Source organism: Protomyctophum bolini (assembly GCF_963924005.1).
Source record: "Protomyctophum bolini genome assembly, chromosome: 2".
In the NCBI taxonomy this organism is placed as follows: domain Eukaryota; kingdom Metazoa; phylum Chordata; class Actinopteri; order Myctophiformes; family Myctophidae; genus Protomyctophum; species Protomyctophum bolini.
In genome coordinates, this window is record NC_137863.1 from 31868414 (window position 1) to 31889539 (window position 21126).

General features: G+C 43.2%; 1 protein-coding gene across 1 annotated transcript in view; it reads right to left on the bottom strand.

The window, feature by feature from the left end:
• The window catches only part of snta1 (syntrophin, alpha 1), a 68374-nt gene that overhangs the window by 38254 nt on the left and 8994 nt on the right, over positions 1-21126 (bottom strand). The window contains exon 2 of the mRNA XM_080786191.1: positions 9987-10172. Coding sequence (XP_080642317.1) covers positions 9987-10172 — 186 coding nt within the window. The remainder of the gene's footprint in view (positions 1-9986; positions 10173-21126) is intronic.

Consider the following 21126-nt stretch of genomic DNA (forward strand, 5'->3'; position numbering starts at 1 on the left):
CAACAAAATAACCCTGACCACCCACCACACAGCAAAACAAAAACCTTCCAGGTTCCATTTCTCTTTTAAATTACCCGTCAATTAACACAGAGGATTTCACGGTCTATGCCAGTGGTTCCCAAAGTGGGGTCCGGGGACCCCCAGGGGTACCTGAGGGAGTTCCAGGGGGGACCCATCTATTTTGTTCATGTTCATAAAGTGCTAAAGTGTTTAAAGCAGTGGTTCCCAAACTTTTTCATGTCAAGGACCCCCAAATTGACACTACTTAGCCCGTGGACCCCCATTTGAAAAGATATGCCAGGGACCCCCATAAGAGAAGACGTACACATTTAGACGTCTACATTGACGTCTACATTTAGACGTCTACATTTAGACGTATACATTTATTTGTTATCCGTGTTGCGAGGATGAGGGGGTACCTGGAAAAATATCTACCCCAAAAGGGGTACCTGGTCCAAAAAAGTTTGGGAACCCCTGGTCTATGCTATGTGTGGCGTGGGAGTGTATGTGTGGTGAAAGAGTGGGTGTCGGTCGGGGGTCTGGTGGTTTGCCAAGGCAGGCAGAGCTTCTCAAAGTGTGTGTGTGTGTGTGTGTGTGTGTGTGTGGGGGGGGGGGGGGGGGGGGGGGTCTTTGAGGGGGTTCCAGGGGGTCCCACGGCGAAATGCGTTAATATAGCATCAAAATCTGTGAAATATTTGAATATTGCCGATATCTCACAGTGCATCATAATGACATTGTGATATGCTATACACACACACACACACACACACACACACACTATATAATATACTGTATATACATGTGGAGATGTTCTATATTATAATATACTGTATATACATGAGGAGATGTTCTTATAATATACTGTATATACATGAGATGTTCTATATAATATACTGTACATACATGTGGAGATGTTCAATATTATAATATACTGTACATACATGTGGAGATGAATATCGGTATAATATCCTGCTCTTTTGTGTAGCAATCGGACAGTAAGTTTTAACAGCGACAGCCTGGCTTATTTTTCGTTAGTGTGTTATTCGTGCTGCGGGCGAGCACTGGCGCTTTGAGTACTGTACAGGGTTTATGTTGTCAGATCAACGACATAGGTTATGTCAGAACAGGTCAGCTCCATATATGGAGATCTAATCACGCACACACACACACACACACACACACACACACACACACACTTTAGTTCTTTATTTGATTCCACAAATTACAATACATTTTACAAAGGAAACAAATATAAGGTTCATGTTCACTTCCTATAACAGCCGAAACAGAACAGTATTTGACAAGTTGTTTGGCTTTGCTCTTTGTCATGCCAGCTATTGTTAGGCCACTCATGGTCAGTTTATGCACATGGTCCAGGCTTCCCAATATCAGTATGGCAAATCTACAGCGATACCCCAGGTTGTTATACTTCCAAGTAATGGAACACACACACACACACACACACACACACACACACACACACACACACACACACTAACTAACTAACAGATCACACTCACAAAGCTGCAGACACACCCAACAAACAAACACAGGCTGTAAATGTCAGAGGAAATGAAGGCAGCTGCATGTCGTTACGGTTCCGTTATATTTATCTGACCCTCTCAGGTGTTTACTGGGCTCCTCTCGCCCACATTGATTATCCCATTCAGACCTGAGGACGACGTCCGTGTCACATAGCTTTTAACCACTTTTAAACATTAGTTAGGCCTAAATCCTGACAGTTTTCGGAAATACCTTATTTATTCTGTATCAGTGGTGCTCAATACTTCATGTCAAGGACCCCAAAAATGATATGTAATTGGCCACCGACCCCCCATCTCAAAATATGTTCTTGCAGGGACCCCGTCAGGAGCAAAGGTTTGAGTTAAAAAGTTCAAAGAATTTTCACGATAAAAAGAAAAATAGCAGATCTACAAGCTCGTAGCGCAGCACTCGGCACTGCACTACGAGCTTGTAGATCTGCTATTTTTCAATAGCTAAAGCATAACATAATGCTTAAAAAAACAAAAGGGGTTCCCGCCCAGAATGGATTAACCATTATTTTAAACTTTAGCTGTTGAAAAATAGTAGATCTACAAGCTCGTAGCGCAGCAGCTATTTTTGAAAAATCTTGAAAATGTAGCACAAATCTTTGAAAACATATTTTCACATGGGGGGGGTGTCAATTACAGATAATGTTGGGGCTCCTTGACATGAAATAGTTTGAGCACCAGTATAGAACGTTGGGGCTTTCACTTCTAGTGGTTTTTACTAGTTGCCTAGTTTACTAGTTGCCTAGTTTACTAGTCGACTTGTTGTTTATTCCCAAGGCCCCAGTGAGGCTCTCCAACGTTGAAGCACTGTGCCCTAGTGGTAAGAGGTGGGACTGCTTTAACGTTGAGCGCCCGTTTGCACTTCCACATTTTGGGCACATTTTAGGCTCATACTAAACATTTAAAGTATGAGTATCGTCTATAGATGGCTGGCCCATTGTCAGCATTCTGAGAGGTCCCTGGCAGACTAACCAGCAGACTCTTTCTGCCTTGTTCTGCCCTGGTTCCGCCTTATGGTTGCTTATGTTGAATTTGCTAAAAAACATTTAAAAACATAATTTATGCCAAGTCACTCTGCTGCACCCAAGATGTTCCCTTTGACTAAGACCGCAAGTTTAATACGAATTGAATACAATGAATATCATTATGGAGCAACTGAAAAAACCTGTTTATTTCAATGGTAGTGGATGGAGGGAAAGGGTCCAACCATTGTGTGTGCAAAGAGGGGCACAAGTTGGCACAACCCACAGGCGGGACTTGACAAAGGGTCAATGTCCTTTGCCAGTCCAGGGCTTTGAACGGGCGACGGTTCAGTCACATCCTCTCTTTACTAATTGTCTCTCGACACTCTCTTCACACGGATACATTTTAATGTTAATTAAGCTCAACGTGATATCAATCAAGGAAGACTAACTGGGCATCACATCTCTCTTATCAGACTCTACTTCACTGGTCCTTGTCACTGCATGTTATCCAATTTACCAATCAAAATTTAGCCTAACAATTAATACTTCCATGGAAAGCCATAAAAAAATGACTCATCCCTGCTTGATCTCTGTGTCATTCTAGTGTGCTCTAGCTCGGTTTGTGAACGACGCAGTGGTGAAGTACCACTATGAATCCATCCATCCATCTTCAACCGCTTATCCGTAGTGCTTAACACATTTTGGGCAGGGACCCCTTTTGGCGTTTATAGAATTATGTTATACTTTAGCTATTGAAATATAGCTCACTCTGTGCCACACTATGAACTTGTAGGTCTGCTATTTTTTTTTTAATCGTGAAAATGTGCCTTAAATCTTTGAATATATTCTTTCAGAGTTTCAGTTTTTAACTCAAATCTTTGCTTCTGGAGGGTCCCTGCATGGAACAACATATTTTCAGATGGGTGTCGGCGGCATATTACATATAATGTTTGGGGTCCTTTCCATGAAATATTGAGAACCACTGATACAGAAACAGGGGAAAAAAAACATTTTAAAAAGACAATTTTTTAAATGTCCACGTCAAGACGAAATGAGTTAACCCTGTGGGTGATTTATATCAATAATGACATATATATATATGGGGACTAGGTTGGTGGAGGGTGTGTAGAGCCCAGTTAGATGATTGACACACATAAACAAGAGATCCAGTATAAGTAAAGGTCATTTTACACTTTGTTTCATGCTGAAAGAATCCGTTCTGCAAGCTCACGCTGCGACGCGTTGTGAGCCTGCAGATCTTCTATTTTCAGCAAAAGTAAAACAGCATCAAGGCCCACCAAAATACATTTTAGTCGACTAAATCAACTGTGTTTAGTCGACTAACATTTTATGTTTGGTCGACTAACACCAACACCTCCCAGGTGACTAAAATGTGACTAAAAACTAAATGAAAGCTATTCACAAGACTATGACGAAAAACCAATATAAAAAATGTGCTGTCAAAATCTACACACCAGCTGACAACACACAGTCAGCTAGGTTTTGATCATTAGCGGCTTAACAGACAGCTCTTCATGCACTATTCAACAGAACAAGTCAAATTATTTTAACATTGTGGTATGTTTATTCTTATTTATCTTATTATTCTTCATGCTGTGGCGGCGTAGCGTGAATGATCAAAATGAACACAATTGTACAAAAAATGTTTTGTCACATAAAAATAAGTTGTCTACATTTCATGAGCTTTCATTTGTCAGATTTCACCTGACAAAAATGCTAACATGCTCTCTGTATAGTTGCTTTGTGTCAAGTGACATTTTTTTTAACCCAGTCTGGACGTGAACCCCTTTTGGCGTTTACATTTTATGCCAAAATGTAAAAAAATGTCTTCTAAATCCTGACAGTTTTCTGAAATATGTTTCCGTATCAGTGGTGCTCAATATTTCATGTCAAGGACCCCAAAAATTATATGTAATTGGCCGCCGACCCCCATCTGAAAATATGTTGTTCCAGGAACCCCTTAAAACGTTCGCTCTGAAAGAATATATATTCAAAGATTTGTCCCGCATTTTCACGATTTTTCAAAAATAGCAGACCTGCAAGTGGATCTCTTGTCCACTAGTACCTTCCTAACATTTTAGTCTAGTTTTTGTTTGTTGACGAAATTGTCAGTATATTTAGTCTTAGTTTTAGTCATCATAGCTTAGTTTTCATTTAGTTTCCGGTAGTCGACCACTCGTTTTTGTGACTAACTCCAACGTCTGCCCTGATCTATGTAAAGAGAAACTTTAATATGGCAGGAGTCTGAAGAAGAACTTCTGAAAGAATTATTTATAGAGTTGCTGGGTAACTACTTTATTTCCCCGTGAGCAACAAAATCTGCCTCAAGATCAGCCAGTCTGTGCCGGTGCAGGTCTGCTTAAAGGGCCACTTCACCCCTTTTGCAACAAGATCTTATTTTAGTGATGTTTGGGAGAAAACAAACCCTTTCCTGGGGGTTTTATGTGGGAAATATGAGTTTTTTTGATATTTCAGTATTTCAAAGTGTCCATGGAAATACTAAACTATCTAAAAACTCATATTTCCCACATAAAACCCCCAGGAAAGTGTTTATTTTCTCCCAAACATCATTAAAATCAGATCTGGTTGCAAAAGGGGCGAAGTGTCCCTTTAACGCTGACCCATGCCAAGACGATTCATAATAATGGGCAGAAACCTTTAGAGTCCAAAACTGTTACTTTTCAAGATTTCAAAAGAGAGAGAGAAAAAAAAGCTGATCTACAAGCTCAAAAACAAGTAGTATCAGTGTTGGAATCAAAACCAGGATACTGCGATTATACAGACGATAACAGTTTGTGCCACCTCAGTTGCTCACATAGCATGTTTCCCCCGAATGTGCAAGATTCCAACGAAAGCACTGCGAGCTAAATAGCAATTTATAGCCAAAAAGACCCATGTTTTGTAGCTTAGCCTCCTCCCAGTCCCGACACCCTCAAATAAAGACCCATGTTTTGTAGCTTAGCCTCCTCCCAGTCCCGACACCCTCAAATAAAGACCCATGTTTTGTAGCTTAGCCTCCTCCCAGTCCCGACACCCTCAAATAAAGACCCATGTTTTGTAGCTTAGCCTCCTCCCAGTCCCGACACCCTCAAATAAAGACCCATGTTTTGTAGCTTAGCCTCCTCCCAGTCCCGACACCCTCAAATAAAGACCCATGTTTTGTAGCTTAGCCTCCTCCCAGTCCCGACACCCTCAAATAAAGACCCATGTTTTGTAGCTTAGCCTCCTCCTAGTCCCGACACCCTCAAATAAAGACCCATGTTTTGTAGCTTAGCCTCCTCCCAGTCCCGACACCCTCAAATATCAAACTCACTTTAATATAATTTATAACATACACAGGAAATGATATACACAGAAACGTCTGTTCGAACACGCTTGAGCGCATGGACGTGCAGTCGCGTGTGTACGACAACGTGAAAGAAAAGGATCGGAATTTTTATCCGAATGCTACAAACTTCACGCCAGCCGTGACCAACACACCCGACCTCCTCACCACTGTCCTTGTGAACTACTGTACTTGTTCACGAATTCCACGCGCACACACACACACACACACACACACACACACACACACACACACACACACACACACACACACACACACATTACAGAAAATAGCCCAAAAAATGCACTGTGTGAGGTCGTCGATTAGCTATTCTTCGGTGTGTGGCTAACTAAGTGTAAAAAAGGAAAACTCTAAACCTAACATTTACTAAATTAAAATATGAAATCCTAATCCTGACCTTTTATTGTAAGCCTAACTGCCTCAATAATTTACCATAAAACAACCATTTCTCTTGTGAGGACCAGGAAAATGGTCCTCACAATTTCAGCTTCTCTAATTCTACTATACGTGTTGGGACCACACACGCACACACACACACGCACGCACACGCTCACACCTACCACCTATCCACTCAGCCAGCCTCCTCCACGCCTCGAGGGGGAGAGCCATGAAGTTATTCCGGACACGACGGCGGATCACAGAACAGTGCCAGGATGAGTCTTGATATCAACACTTTTCTGCCTGACTGTGGACAAAGTGAGACGGGTATTTTATTCTGCAGTGATTTCCCCTGGCTGCAGCTCCCTACTGTATATAGGAGAATCTGCTCCGTGCCGACTGAGGGCAGCTCGCAGCTCGCTCCAGGCTATAACGGCAGGCAGCTCGCCGCTGGGCGGACGCCCCGTGGAATCGACACCGCACGCTCTCTGTAGTAGCACGGCTAGCAACGCAATGAATTAATGTATGTATGCTGCTTTCCCATGAGTTAGTGGAAAGTAACAAAGTTACATTTACTTAAGTACTGGTACTTAAGTACTTAATAATTATGATTAGGGTTGTCCCGCATCGATCATGTGATCGGAAAGCGGGGCCAATCATGCTATTAGACTGGATATTGTCTGTGATTTTGGATATTGTAGGCTACTATTGTGATATGGCATAAACCTGTTAAAATATAAATATTGGATTTAGGGGGAAAAACTGTATCGGCAGATACTCAAAATCAAGTGATCGGAAACCTGGATCGGGAGCAAAAAAACATGATCGGGACATCCACAATTGATATATTTAGGGGTTACTCGAGATATCTGTGTCACATAAATGGCCACATCACCACAAGAAACACTTTCCTGGGGGGTTTTATGTGGGTGTTTGTATTTCAAAGTGTCTGTGATGTCACAGGCACTGGTCTCACTTCCTTCCTGGACTACATGTTGTCTCAGTAAGACAGCCCTCCTCCCATAGATATTTAAAAAATAGATGACTCATTGGGCGTTGCAGTTCGTTGGAGCCATACTGTATGTGTACAATAGGGGGCGGAAGTGCGCAGGAAGTGTGGAAGCCACGTTTAAGTCACGCTGTCGCTCAAGTGATTACTGGCCAATCACAGTGCATGTTTTCCGGGACTTCAGACCCGACTATGCGCTCTGTGACGCTCATGCTTCCGCAGGGCTTCGCAAGGAATCTCGGGAATGTTTTGCCCTCCCTTCAGCACATACGCTCCAGAGCCCCTCCCTTCAGCACATACGCTCCAGAGCCGGAAAGAGAATGTTTTGCCCTCTCTTCAGCACATACGCTCCAGAGCCCCTCCCTTCAGCACATACGCTCCAGAGCCCCTCCCTTCAGCACATACGCTCCAGAGCCGGAAAGAGAATGTTTTGCCCTCCCTTCAGCACATACGCTCCAGAGCCCCTCCCTTCAGCACATACGCTCCAGAGCCGGAAAGAGAATGTTTTGCCCTCCCTTCAGCACATACGCTCCAGAGCCCCTCCCTTCAGCACATACGCTCCAGAGCCGGAAAGAGAATGTTTTGCCCTCCCTTCAGCACATACGCTCCAGAGCCCCTCCCTTCAGCACATAGGCTCCAGAGCCCCTCCCTTCAGCACATACGCTCCAGAGCCCCTCCCTTCAGCACATACGCTCCAGAGCCCCTCCCTTCAGCACATACGCTCCAGAGCCCCTCCCTTCAGCACATACGCTCCAGAGCCGGAAAGGGCATCTACGTTTATATGTCTATGCCCCCCCCCCCCCCCCCCCGCCCCCCCATCTCCACAAGGAAGAGCAGTGCACCAAAGCATTATGGTCATTGTAGTAATCCAGCAATCTGGTCAAACCCTAGTCAAACACACAGACTACAGGATATTTCTGGCCATAGAGTGCAATTTTCAAATTGCTGTTATCTACTACAAATACTATTAACATTGAGTAACTGGAGTTTCTTCCAGCGGTGAAATACATTTGCAGGTGTAGTAAATAGGAGCGATACAATGGCTTGACAACCCTCCCCCCCCCCCCCCCCCCCACTACCCTAAAGTCTCAAAGAGTTACAGTAGTAGAAGATTTCCAGAGCTCCAACAGTGCTGTTGGACTCAGATCAGCAAACACAGCCACAGTGTAATGCTTGCTACATGGTCCCTGTGGGTGGGTGTCTATCCAAACATGACCTTTGATACACACAACACGCAGATCAATCAAAAGAGACGGAAAAGCAGACAAAAGTTGGCGGCTGGACGGCTGTAAGTTCAAATGAAAAACTAAAACTAAAAAACTTTTAAGACCAGAGAGAAAAACAGCCATTCAAACCTCTCTGCTCTCAAAGATTTCGCAACAGCCTTTTATCTTTTATCCATCGAGCCAAAATGACTCGATGGGAAGACGTAAGCTAAAGCAGTGGTTCCAAAACCTTTTAGCTCGAGACTCAAAAGAGACATTTACATGTTATCTCTCGCCAAGAGCCCAGGATCAAAGCTAGTGAAAATAACCTACAACGATTTGCGATGCGTTGTGAGCTTGTAGATCAGCTGTGATTCACAATGCGTTGGCAGACTGACGCACGGACACACACACACACACACACACACACACACACGTTATCATAGTTTAGTTTTAGTTCCTGTACTTCTCACTGGACGATGAGAAGTACAGGCCTGGGACGGGGATTTGGAGATAAAATCAACTGAAAGAGAATCAAGATGGCGCAGTCCAACAAATAGCCATCCGAAGCTACAGTAATGTGACTAGATCGGATCAAAACATTTTATACAACTGAATTAACACAACTTACGTTTATTGGCGCTTACCGAGACTAAACAATTAACACAACTTACAGTAATTGGTGGGGATTGTGTTACGTTGTTTTGTACGTTTTAGTTAACTATAACAACCTTGAATCCAAACTACCATTCACACATTCACAATCTCTCACGTAGCTGGCAGTGCAAGACACGTATGTTTGCGTTTGAAGTGTGGGAAGAACACATTTGGCAGATATCTTATGTAAAGCAAGGGGGAAAAAAGATATGGAGTTTGTCAAACAGTGTTGATTCTTTTTTTTTTGGGGGGGGGGGGGGGGGGGGGGGTGTCATGCTCCTTCGGTGCATTTTATTTAGGAGCAAGCACATTTTGGTTCATGACACAAAATCTTTATGGACAAAGAAAACATGCTCTCCTGGGTGTGGGTGTGTGTGTGTGTGTGTGTGTGTGTGTGTGTGTGTGTGTGTGTGTGTGTGTGTGTGTGTGTGTGTGTGTGTGTGTGTGTGACCACACACACTTACAGTAGCACATAGTTCAGACACTGTGGCGTGGACGCCACGACATGTGTGTGATCACATCACACCCAGTGATGTGTGTTATGTATGATCAGTCTGAAATAAGGAATGTTAGAATGGGACTAGTGGACAAGAGATCCAGTACAAGTCATTTTACTGAAATAGCTGCTGAAAATAGCAGATCTAAGTGAAAAAAACAGTCATTACGAAGCCATCAAGGCCCACCAAAACACCTTTTGTTCAACTAAATCAACTGTAGATTTAGTCGACTAAAACTAGACTAACACTAAGACATTCCAGGCGACTAAAATGTGACTAAAACAAAATGAAGACTATTCAAGAGACCTAAAATCAAAATGTGCTGCCCAAAAACAACAGTGGATCAGGTGGTTACCTTCCAGAATGACCTCCTTGCCGGTCTTCTTCAGGGCCTGCACGGCCTCGTCGTGCGTGGCCTCCCGCAGGTCGTAGCCGTTGACCGACAAGATGGCGTCGCCCACGTAGAGGGCCTCGGTCTGGTCCGCTGCCAGGCCCTTAAAGATCTTGGAGATGAGGATCGGCATCTTGTTCTCCTTCCCACCTTGGATAATAAACCAAACGGGGGGAGAATGTGAAAGGCTGAAGGCAGAAATAGAGGAGAAGGATGACATGGAACCCTGAGGTGGAATCAAACCAGAGACATTACTTGTCAGTCAAACAACTAACCAGTTGGTTAAAGTTAGGGCTGGGCCTGGGCTATGTGACTTCAAATCAGCATCACAAGTATTGCACACTTTTGCCTCGATTACAATATTAACACTTTGACTGCGGCCTGGTGGCCACAAGTGGCTTGCACGCGGGGTCAGAATTGGGGAGATTACTACTCAAGTTCAGACCATTGTCAGAAAAAGGCTAATGTTAGCATTAGCTCACGCATAGCTGTTTTCCTCGAGAAACGTTTATATTTCGATCGTGATGCAATGAAAAATCAGATCAAAAATCACGCCCGAACCTCGAATGTCTGATCAGCACAACGGACAGCGGCGTAGTTTTCGAGTAAAGAACCATAGAAGATGGTCATTATAACAGTAGTCTATACGCATACGTGAGCACGTTCAGGGGAGAGCAAGGCATTGCCTAGCACCTGCCTCAAGGCAAAAAGTAGTTTTTTTAGCGGTGCCGCTTCAGCAGGCATGTGCAGAGGGGACTGAGCCCCTGCCCTTTGGCTCAAAGTGCCCCTTCCCTAAAATTTAAATAAAAACTAATAAAAGAAAGAGCAAAAAATTAAAACAATCCTGCCCAATATCCATGGCCATGGATATTTACCAGGATTGTTTTTATTCTTAATTTTTTCTGTCCACATAAGGGCATGTGGGGGGCCAATGGGGGGCCAATTAGAGCTTATGTGGGGGGCCAATAAGAGCTTATGTGGGGGCCAATAAGGGCTTATGTGGGAGGCCAATAAGGGCCATGAATATCATGTATTAAATGGAGTTACAGTACAGGCAGGAACGTGATGGCATGCCACCGCTACACATTCACATCTTCACCTAATAGAACAGCCTATTTAAAGCTACAATCTGCAACTATTTTTGTGTGAATAAAACGTTGTTGGCCGTGGTCTCTCGCCTCTTCTTAGTACACTGGTTCCCAAACAGTGGGCCAGGAGTCAGGACACATTTGTGGGTCACAGACAAATTCTCCTTGGTCCCTTCATTTTTTTGTTTTTAATTATAAAAACATTTAAGAAAAAAAATAAAGAAAAAGACATTCCATACCATACATTTGAAATCATAAATTTAAGAAGTAGTGAAAATAGCAGATCTACAAGCTCGGAACGTGGTGTGAAGCGACACGCTGCGAGCTTGCAGATCTGCTATTTTCAAAAGATTTTTTTATACATTTGAAAACTTCAAATGGGACATTCTGCAGAGTACTTTTACTTTTGGTATTTCAAGTACATTTTGATGCCAATACTTTTGTACTTTTACTCAAGTAGACAAGTACATTATGAATTCCGGACTTTCACTTGTAGCAAAGTATTTCTATATTGCAATATAATGGATACTTTTACTTAAGTAAAACAATTGAGTACTTTTTCCAACCACTGTAAAACGCCCGGCCTGTTCCACACTGAGGAGACCGCTACCCTGCATGGCCGTTACAACACGCCCTATAGTACTGCTGCTACGAGAAGGGAAAAAGACACATCACCACCCGCCAAACAACCACCCCAGCCCAAGACACATCACCACCCACCAAACAACCACCCCAGCCCAAGACACATCACCTTCACCACCCACCAAACAAACACCCCAGCCCAAGACACATCACCACCCACCAAACAACCACCCCAGCCCAAGACACATCACCACCCACCAAACAAACACCCCAGCCCAAGACACATCACCACCCACCAAACAACCACCCCAGCCCAAGACACATCACACCCACCAAACAACCACCCCAGCCCAAGACACATCACCACCCACAAAACAACCACCCCAGCCTTGACACATCACCACCACCCACCAAACAACCACCCCAGCCTTCGCCCACATGTCACTCGTCTACGCACGACAGAAATAAAAAAATCATCACCCACCCACCCACTACACTACACTAGCCCCATAACATAATCCCATGCTGCAGTGCCATCCTTCTTGAGCACTTCTCAAGTAACAAGTGATCTTTATTCTTTTCTGGCTCGGGCATCCATCCATGCACCCACGGACGGACACTGCATGGATGGAACATCATCTGGCAGGCCGGCAGCAAACTGTCCACAAAACATCCGCCTGGCTGCAATATGGGTGACCAGATGTTTTGCGTGGGACAGTCCCTCATTTCCAAGACTTTTCAGGCGTCCCACAAAGGGAGACCCTGTCCTACATTGTGACTGTCGGGCATCAGTGTTCAAAACTTAAAATGCCCTAATAGTTATATAGTCCACTGATAGTTGGCTTTCTGTTGTAAAGCTCTCTCTCATTGTCTCTTTTCATGCACGATGTGTTTTTAAGCCTCTCAAAATACAGTACAGAAAGTAGGGCTGTGAATCTTTGGGTGTCCCACCATTCGATTTGATTCCGATTCTTGGGGTCACCATTCGATTCAATTTTTTTTTTTAATTATTCTAAAGCATTTTTTTTCTAGATTCAAAATTATTCTCTATTCAAAATTATTCTCGATTCAATACAACACAATACAGCTGTGCCGACTAGTACTGAGTGACTACAGTAACTTGAAAATGACTGAAGACATGTTTACTGTGATTAGGGTGAGCTTACATTTCATATCACAAACACCATGTAGTGAAAACTCCTGTAACTGTAACCAGAAAAAGAAAAAAAAACGATTTTGGAAATTATTAATCGATTTTGAATCGTTCATAACGGGAAATGTTTTGACACCGAAATGTCCCCTAGAGAACCAAGTCGGCCATACCACCCATGAGCAAAATTAGCGTTTTATAACAAAATGTGAGACACCAGAGGGGTTTAATAACAACATGATAGGCAATATTAGGCCTATGCTAACACCGTCCTGTCCCGTCCTGTCCTGTCCTGTCCTGTCCCACACAAGTGATACTTCTGTCCCTCAAATGAACAGTTTGGATCTGGTCACTCTAACCTGCAAAGCAGAGGGTCCAGCTCCTCCACTGCCCCCGATATAAGCTTCTCCCGTGCCCCGAAGCCCACGAAGCGACGCGTTGTGAGCTTCTGCTATTTTCACTAAGTTGGGTCCCGCGGGGGAATGTATAATTTCTCCTTTGGGTCACGGGCTAAAAGGTTTGGGATAAAGTGGTCAGGAGGTGCACACTGCACTGCACACACATCCCAGGTTAATTCAACGGGTGCTCGAACAAAAAGAACAGACTGCAAAAGAAAGAATACGTCTGCACACCGCTTTGAAAGCTCCCCAAAAACGTTATTAACCCAAGGCGGGGTAGAAACACAACGTTTCAGCTGTGGCCTTCGTCAGGTATATCAAAGAATATATCTAAACAGTTTGGGAACCACTGTTCTACTGGCCTCTTACTTCAACCAACTTATGTGATCCCTAGACTATTAAGTCAACAATATTGTCATATCAAGGTTGTACCTAGTTACAGTATATATAGTACACAGTACAATCCTGAATGTATCCGTTTGTAACTCCAAAAGTGTACAAATGAAACAATTTTCTTTCAATAGTAAACTCTGAGTTGAATTACTGTAAAGTAACCTATTTTCGGCCTTAACTTATTAACTAGACCTGTCCGTGCCTGTCGCAGTCGTTGCTGTGTCGGCTATGTAACGATGGCTTGTTGTCAGCCTGGATGCATTTGACACAGCACATAGCTGGAGATCTCTGTGGCTGTGTGCCTGTGTGTGAAGAGTGCAACCTGGCTGTGAGAAGTGGGCAAACTGACTGTGAAAAGTGTACTTGGCAATCAATTCGGCCCACTGGCAGAGCCTGTTTGGTTGAGCCTCAATTGGCTGAGGCAGAGGCTGGAAATTGCACTAGAGTTCTCATTTTCTGCCCGAACCCGACCCGGCCCGGCCCGAAACCCCAAAAAATATTACTGACTGCGCAGGCAGAGAGAAGTGAACGGTGGGGTGGTTGTTTAATGTTTATACCGCTGGCTGGCCTCTGGTTTGCGGCGCACCAAATGAGCTTCAGTTCATAATGCTAAATGTTTTATAAATCAATCGGATTATCACACGATAGACTGCAACATGACGAAAACAGTTGCACTGAGCCATCTCGTTAAACCCAGCTGGCTGCGATGAATAACCTAATCATTAGGCCTAATCAACGTCATATAGTCACCAACCGATCCATATCATTCTGTAGTGTATGATGAGCACGCAGTGTTACAGTCCACTGCAGGCTACAGGCTATTTGATTCACAAAATGAGTAGTATTATAACCGCCTTCCTCAGTGCGGTGGCGGCGCTCTGCGTTATATATGCCCGATTTAAAATAACAGATCTCTAAGCTGTCGAGACACGCCATGAGCGGGTGCGTGGATGGTTTGTAAACTTTGTAGGCTATGTTTGTTCTTTTGGACACCAAACGGGGACGATACTTGGGGTCTTGTACTTCTTGAAGCTTCACTTCAGAGGAAACTAAGGGGAGCTACTCACCACCACTGGAAATGGAATCCATTAGAATGATATGGAAATGGTACATTAACAGTCTAACGTGAGCTACATAAATCCTTTATTTCGGTCCATTGAACTCCGTTCTCACTTTCACACAGACACACACTGAACCACTGCTGCTGCGCTGGCCATGCATTAAAGTGCCGTTCTTTTTTTTCTTTGTCGGGCTTTATCGGGCTTTGGGACTAAATTATGGTCATTTTTAGGGTCGGGCCGAGCTTCGGGCTGACCCAGTTAGGGCCGGGCCGGGCTTCAAATTTCTAAATTGCACAGGTGAAAGGAGTTGGCCTCATTAGGCCCACTGGCAGAGCCTGACCAGAGCCTTTTGTGGTGGTTCTGGAGAACCGTGGGTCCAACCGACTCTATACCGGGCACTGCACTCCCTGTGGGGGAAGGGGGGACGTGTGTGACGAATGTGAAGTCGGTGGGGAAAATGTTTCTCGAGTTATGTGCATTATACACACGCACGCGCGCAGAGACGTGGCGCATTTATAGTAGGATTGGTTCTCACTAATGCTCATTATAATATGGAATCATAAGTGTCTACTCACTCCTCTGTGTCTCTCAGAGGTGGGCTGTGCCTGTGGGTCAGCACGGAAATGTGCCTACCAATGACATCACTGTTGGTGTTGGATTCCAAGCTAACGGAAATTACAGCCTTACTGGAAGTTAGCACACTGAAATAGAAAGCCACACATCCGTTTTAGTTGGGCATGGAGCTATTTTTAACCCATTTTGGAATGACCAGATTCTACAAATGTCTTCTAAATCATGACAGTTTTCTGAAAACCCCATGTTTCCTAATTTCCCATTTGAGCTGTAGTGTAGAACAACTAAATCCAATATCAAGCCGCCTTGAGAATTTAGATAGTACAGTACTATCCAGGACTATACAAGTTATACAATACTGTCTGGGCCGTGGCTCAGCGGTCCAGGCACCAGGCAGTGTGCCGACGGCCTTAACTGCATGTCACTCCCCCATCTTCCTGTCAGCCTACTGTCTGTCCCTCTATAAAATGAAAGCTGCAAAAAAAAACTAAAATAAAGTTATACAATACCACTCTGACGATACTGCACGTGCACACACACACACAATTAACAGCTGTAACTCCCGATGCAAACGCAGTAGAGCCATTTCCACATTTTATTCGCGCTCACTGAGTGTATGAGACAACTTCAGTCGCCAAAACTACATTGAAAGGAGCACATGAGGACAGCACCAGACACTCATTGCCCTCGTAACACATTCCCTGACAGGGACGAGAAATGCACTATACTCCCTTTCAAATAACACCATAGCCTGCAGGTACAACATTTACCTTTCAAATAACGCTGTAGCCTATACAACATTTACGTTTCGGGATGAATTATAAAAAAGATCCGATTGTACTTCTGGTTCATGGGTCATGATCTTGGGTCATGGGTCATGATCTGGTCTTCAAAATAAAAGTTCATAATGAAAAGATTGTGACAGGGACGAAATATTTAATGAATGAATATCTGGCAGGAGAGAAACTGCAATTTCATCTCTCTTTCTCTCATCTCTCTCTCTCTCGCTCTCTCTCTCTCTCTCTGTCTCTCTCAATACTCTTTTAATGAAGGTCAGCTCCTATGCTGATGGATCTGCCATCTTCCTGAGGGCGTCCATTCTCCATGACAAATGTTGTCAATAATGTCAACCGTAGTTGGTCTCTGGCCTTCGGGACGGTGAAAAACGACACAAAAGGGGATTAAATCAAATTAATTCAGAATATATCTTTCACAGGTCGGCTCTCAGAGGTGATCGTGGAACCCAGGGCATTTAATTCATGTAATCCACAGCCCATATACTGAAGGGAGCCAGGTACCCGGCCTAAATGGATACAAAAATAAATGGGGGGAAATGTGAAGAAAGAAAGAAAGAAAGAAAGAAAGAAAGAAAGAAAGAAAGAAAGAAAGCGGTCCGCTCCCTTCACCGTGATCTACAAGGTTTATGACTAGTCATCTCTCTGTGTGGCCTGGCCTGGCCTGGCCTGGCCTGGCATGGCCTGCGAGCAAGTAATACCACCTGGTATGGAGTTATGGACGTTTGTCTGTAGCCTCAAAGTCACAAATGCTGCAACAACTAGACATTTGTTCAAAGATTGTTGGACAACCTTTTCAGAGGCTCTATACATCCACGTATGATAACAGCATCCTAAGGTTAGCAAGGAATATCACCTCTAATACTAGCCATGTTTTGAAAGGAGAGTATAGGTTGCTGCCTTCAGGAAGGAGATATGGTGTTCCAGCATACAATAAGGTCAGACTGAAGAAGTCTTTTGTCCATCAGTCGACTTTGAGGCTTAATCAGGTTTTTGGCCAGGACTAGACTGAGCTGTGGACATTGCTCTCTGCCCTTAGTTATGTCTCTATGTATATAACTTTTTTATGTCAAATGTGTATGTGTGTTGCATACAAGGCCGCAAGACAAATGTCAGTGTGAACTGACAATAAAGTACTATATCATATCATATCATATCTTATCATATGGGGCGGCGGTGGCTCAGGGGTAGAGTGGCTGGATGGGAACCACAAGGATGGTAACCACAAGGTTGCCAGTTCGAACCCCAGAGTTAGTGTCCTTGAGCAAGACACTGAACCCCTAATTGCTCCTGATGTGCAGGTTGGTGCGTTGCATGGTTTCCGCCACCATCGGTGTATGAGTGGGTGAATGATGCACAATCTATGTAAAGCGCCTTGGATAAAGGCGCCATTTATTTACCATATCAAGTGCTTTACTCACACACTGTACAGCACCGCAGCAATCCACACTTGTTTACCAGGTGATGGAGAGAGAGAGAGAGAGAGAGAGAGAGAGAGAGAGAGAGAGAGAGAGAGAGAGAGAGAGAGAGAGAGAGAGCCCCGTTGACGGATTGTGGGTAATAGCAATAGTGCCTTTGTCGACAGCAGTCGGTGTTGTGTGAATGCCACTGACCCTCGGGGACCAAGTGGGGAGAGGAATGGTACTATTTGGGCATTAGATATTATTCTCGTATAAAATTCACTCTAAAACAATTCCTGGCATTTTGGTTGGTGGGAGGAAGACAAGCTTTTGTCTCTATGAACTAATGTCTTAGTTCACAATAAATGTCTTCACCCCCCCAACCAGTGGTGGATTTTAATTCACACATTAATCATGTTACCAAGATTGCCTTTTTTCACCTTAGAAATATTGCACGAATCAGAGCCCATTTGTCTTTGGACGATGCAAAAACGCTAATCCACGCCTTTGTTTTTTCTCGGCTTGATTACTGCAATGCACTTTTTTCAGGACTGCCTAAGAAAACAACTGACAGATTACAACTTGTCCAAAATGCAGCAGCCAGAGTTTTAACTAGAACTAAGATGAGAGAATATATTACTCCAGTTTTGGCTTCACTGCACTGGCTTCCGGTTGTTTTTAGGATTGATTTTAAAATTATTTTACTTGTGTATAAAGCTCTCAATGGTCTCGCACCTTCCTACCTACATGACTGCCTGCCTAAATATGTCCCAAACCGAACGTCAATCAACTTGACCATGGATATTAAAGCTATTGGATATTGGCCAAGATTTGTATATTGTGCATCCATATTTCTTTACACGCAGAGGTGAGAACTACAACAAACAAACTGTGAACAAATGGTACTTTTGTTTGTATGTCAACATATACTATAATTGTTGTGACTTTGGTGTGAAATGAAAGCTTTTGTTGTCTTGGCTTGTTCCAGTCCATTACTGCCCTTCAGTCTGTCTGGCGCTCTGATCCCACAGCTCTGACTGAGAGTTTCAAGGCTCTAAGAATAGCCAGTGTGAAAACCATTCAACATTTTAACCCCTTATCAAGCCAGGCAAGTTGACAAACAGCACATTATAATTTGCGACAGTCCCGTGGGTGTGAATGCAAAGGCAGCGAGAGAGAGTTTACGGACAGTAAAGACATTGCTGAGGAACAGAAGGCTGTCAGTCAGGAGATCAAACCACTTTCAGATCGTTATCGGCAAATATTAAAAGCGAAAATAGCCTAGTAATATAGTAAAATAGTCTACAAGCTCACAACATTGTAGACTGGCTATTTTTGCTATTTCTGAAAAATTGCATGTTGTGAGTGAGCTTTTCATTATTCATTGTACGGTGAAGTAAAATAATAAGTTTACACAACTGTAGCAGCTATAGCCAATTACCCTTTGGAGAACACCAAAGCACCAGGCCAATACCCAATCAAGACACTTATCTCCATCAGCCCGTCTTTAATTACTGCTGCTGGCAGCCTGGCACCTAGTCAAATAGCATCTCTGATCATATACTTTTCATTTGTTTTGCTTTTACTGTCTGGAATTCCAGATAGGCGTTAGGCAGTATTTGTAGTTGTTTGGGAACCTTCCATGTGTGAATTCCTTTGCACTTGTCAGGAAGATTGTGAGGTTTAATTTTAATCTAAAATTAGTCATTAAATGGTTCCCATATTCTTTTTCAATCTTAACATTGTGGTGGTCACCAGTGGTGGAGAAAGTACTCACATATTTTACTTAAGTAAAAGTAACAAAACTGCAATGTAGAACTACTCCGTTACAGGTAAAAGTCTGGAATTCAAAATGTACTAAAAATACAAAAGTATTTGCATCAAAATGTCTCAATGTACCAAAATTAAAAGTATTAATTACACAGAAGGTCCAATTTCAAATTTTCGAAAATAGCAGATCTACAAGCTCCCAATGTGAGCCTCCGAGATGTATAGTGGAGTAGAAGTAAAAGTACTGGAAATTGTACCTCAAAACTGTACTGTAGGGTTAAAGGGCAAAGGTCAAAGGTAAAAAATGGTTCAAAATCCAGAGATTTTGAAGTTGAAGTTCTGCCTCTGTGGGGGGTATTTATATTCAAATATCATGACCAATGGCATTGCAATGAACATCAATGATGATGTTTAGGTGAAAATATATCTTAATTAATTAATTAAAATATGTTGTATATTTGCATATAAGCAATAATACCGGTATTTTTGGGTATTCAGACAGCCAGCAATGGGTAGAACGCTCCCCAAAAAAGTAGCCTCTGTGACACATCTAGGGGCCACAATCTGCATTCAAAGATCCCCCTAGAAGCTTTGTCATTGGTCGATTTGCCTGTCTACTTCCTGATTGGTTAGTCATTGCGACCGGGTTTTTTTCAACCAATGATAAAGCTTCATTCATCTTTGAATGTACAGTAGATAGCAGCCCCTAGATGTGTCACAGAGACTAATCTTTTGAATAATAAAAAATATAAAAAATAATAATTAAAATATTGACATATTACTGCTTATAGCAGCTTTAAGTACAGCACTGGAGTACATGTATTTGGTTACTTTGCACCACTGATGGTCACCGCAGCGTGATGGTAGTCGGTGAACTTTGACACGTATTATCATCATAATAAGTAAGTCACAGCATTCAGTCCTCCTCCTCCTTCCGCCAGGATTAACATGCTAATATCTCCTCCAGTTGACTTGACAGGCCATTAACTCCGACCTTGAGATGGACAAGGGGGAGCGATGACGACCACCTCACTCTCACAGATCCATTATCCAAACAACAGCTTCCCTGTTTTTCGCCCTTTCTAATCCCCTGCCCTGCTGTGATGGGTAACAGGTTACGTGCACGGTATGTCAGTTGAAGCTTTTCAGCGAACAACGCGATAAAGGGTCGTCCACACCTAACACACCCTTTTGGTGTTTTAAGCATTATGTTACACATTAGCTATTGAAAAATAGCAGATCTACAAGTGCATAGTGCGGACACATTTTTATTGGTACCTTAATGTTTTGTTTCCTACAGAAATGTTGTTTTTAATTATTATAATTTCAAAACATTTAAAAAAAACATTTCGAAAGAGAAGTTACAATTTTACCTATACCCGTACCGAGCTACCCGTACCAATAAATACTGTAAATGTATTGTTTTCATAATCTTTCTATACTCAAGTCGACGGCACGCTGGGCAAGACCTACGCTGTAGACGGTATCATTTGTTTTGGGCGGAAGTTGCAGGTGTTGTGATTGGACCAACCGAATGAACTGGTTCAACCCCTGGTGGAAAAGGGACCTCAGAGTGATTTGAGGAAAGATAAAGCCACTGGCGAATCCATCCCAAATAATGTACAGGGTGTCATAGACAGTCAACAGGTTTATAGATTGTTATCAGTGTGGAATGGATACTCACAATTATTTTTATAGTTATATTATTGGTGGGGACGACCCATTACTCTCCCAAATCAATGTTGTCGTTTTTGTGTTTTTTTTGTTGAATAAAAACAAGTCTGTGAATGTCTCTTTCCTCCTTCCCACCCACCTAGTCCTTTCATCTCTCTCCAATCCCTCCCTTCCGCTGACATTTCATGTCAAACATAGTTCAACTCCCCACAGCTGACAGC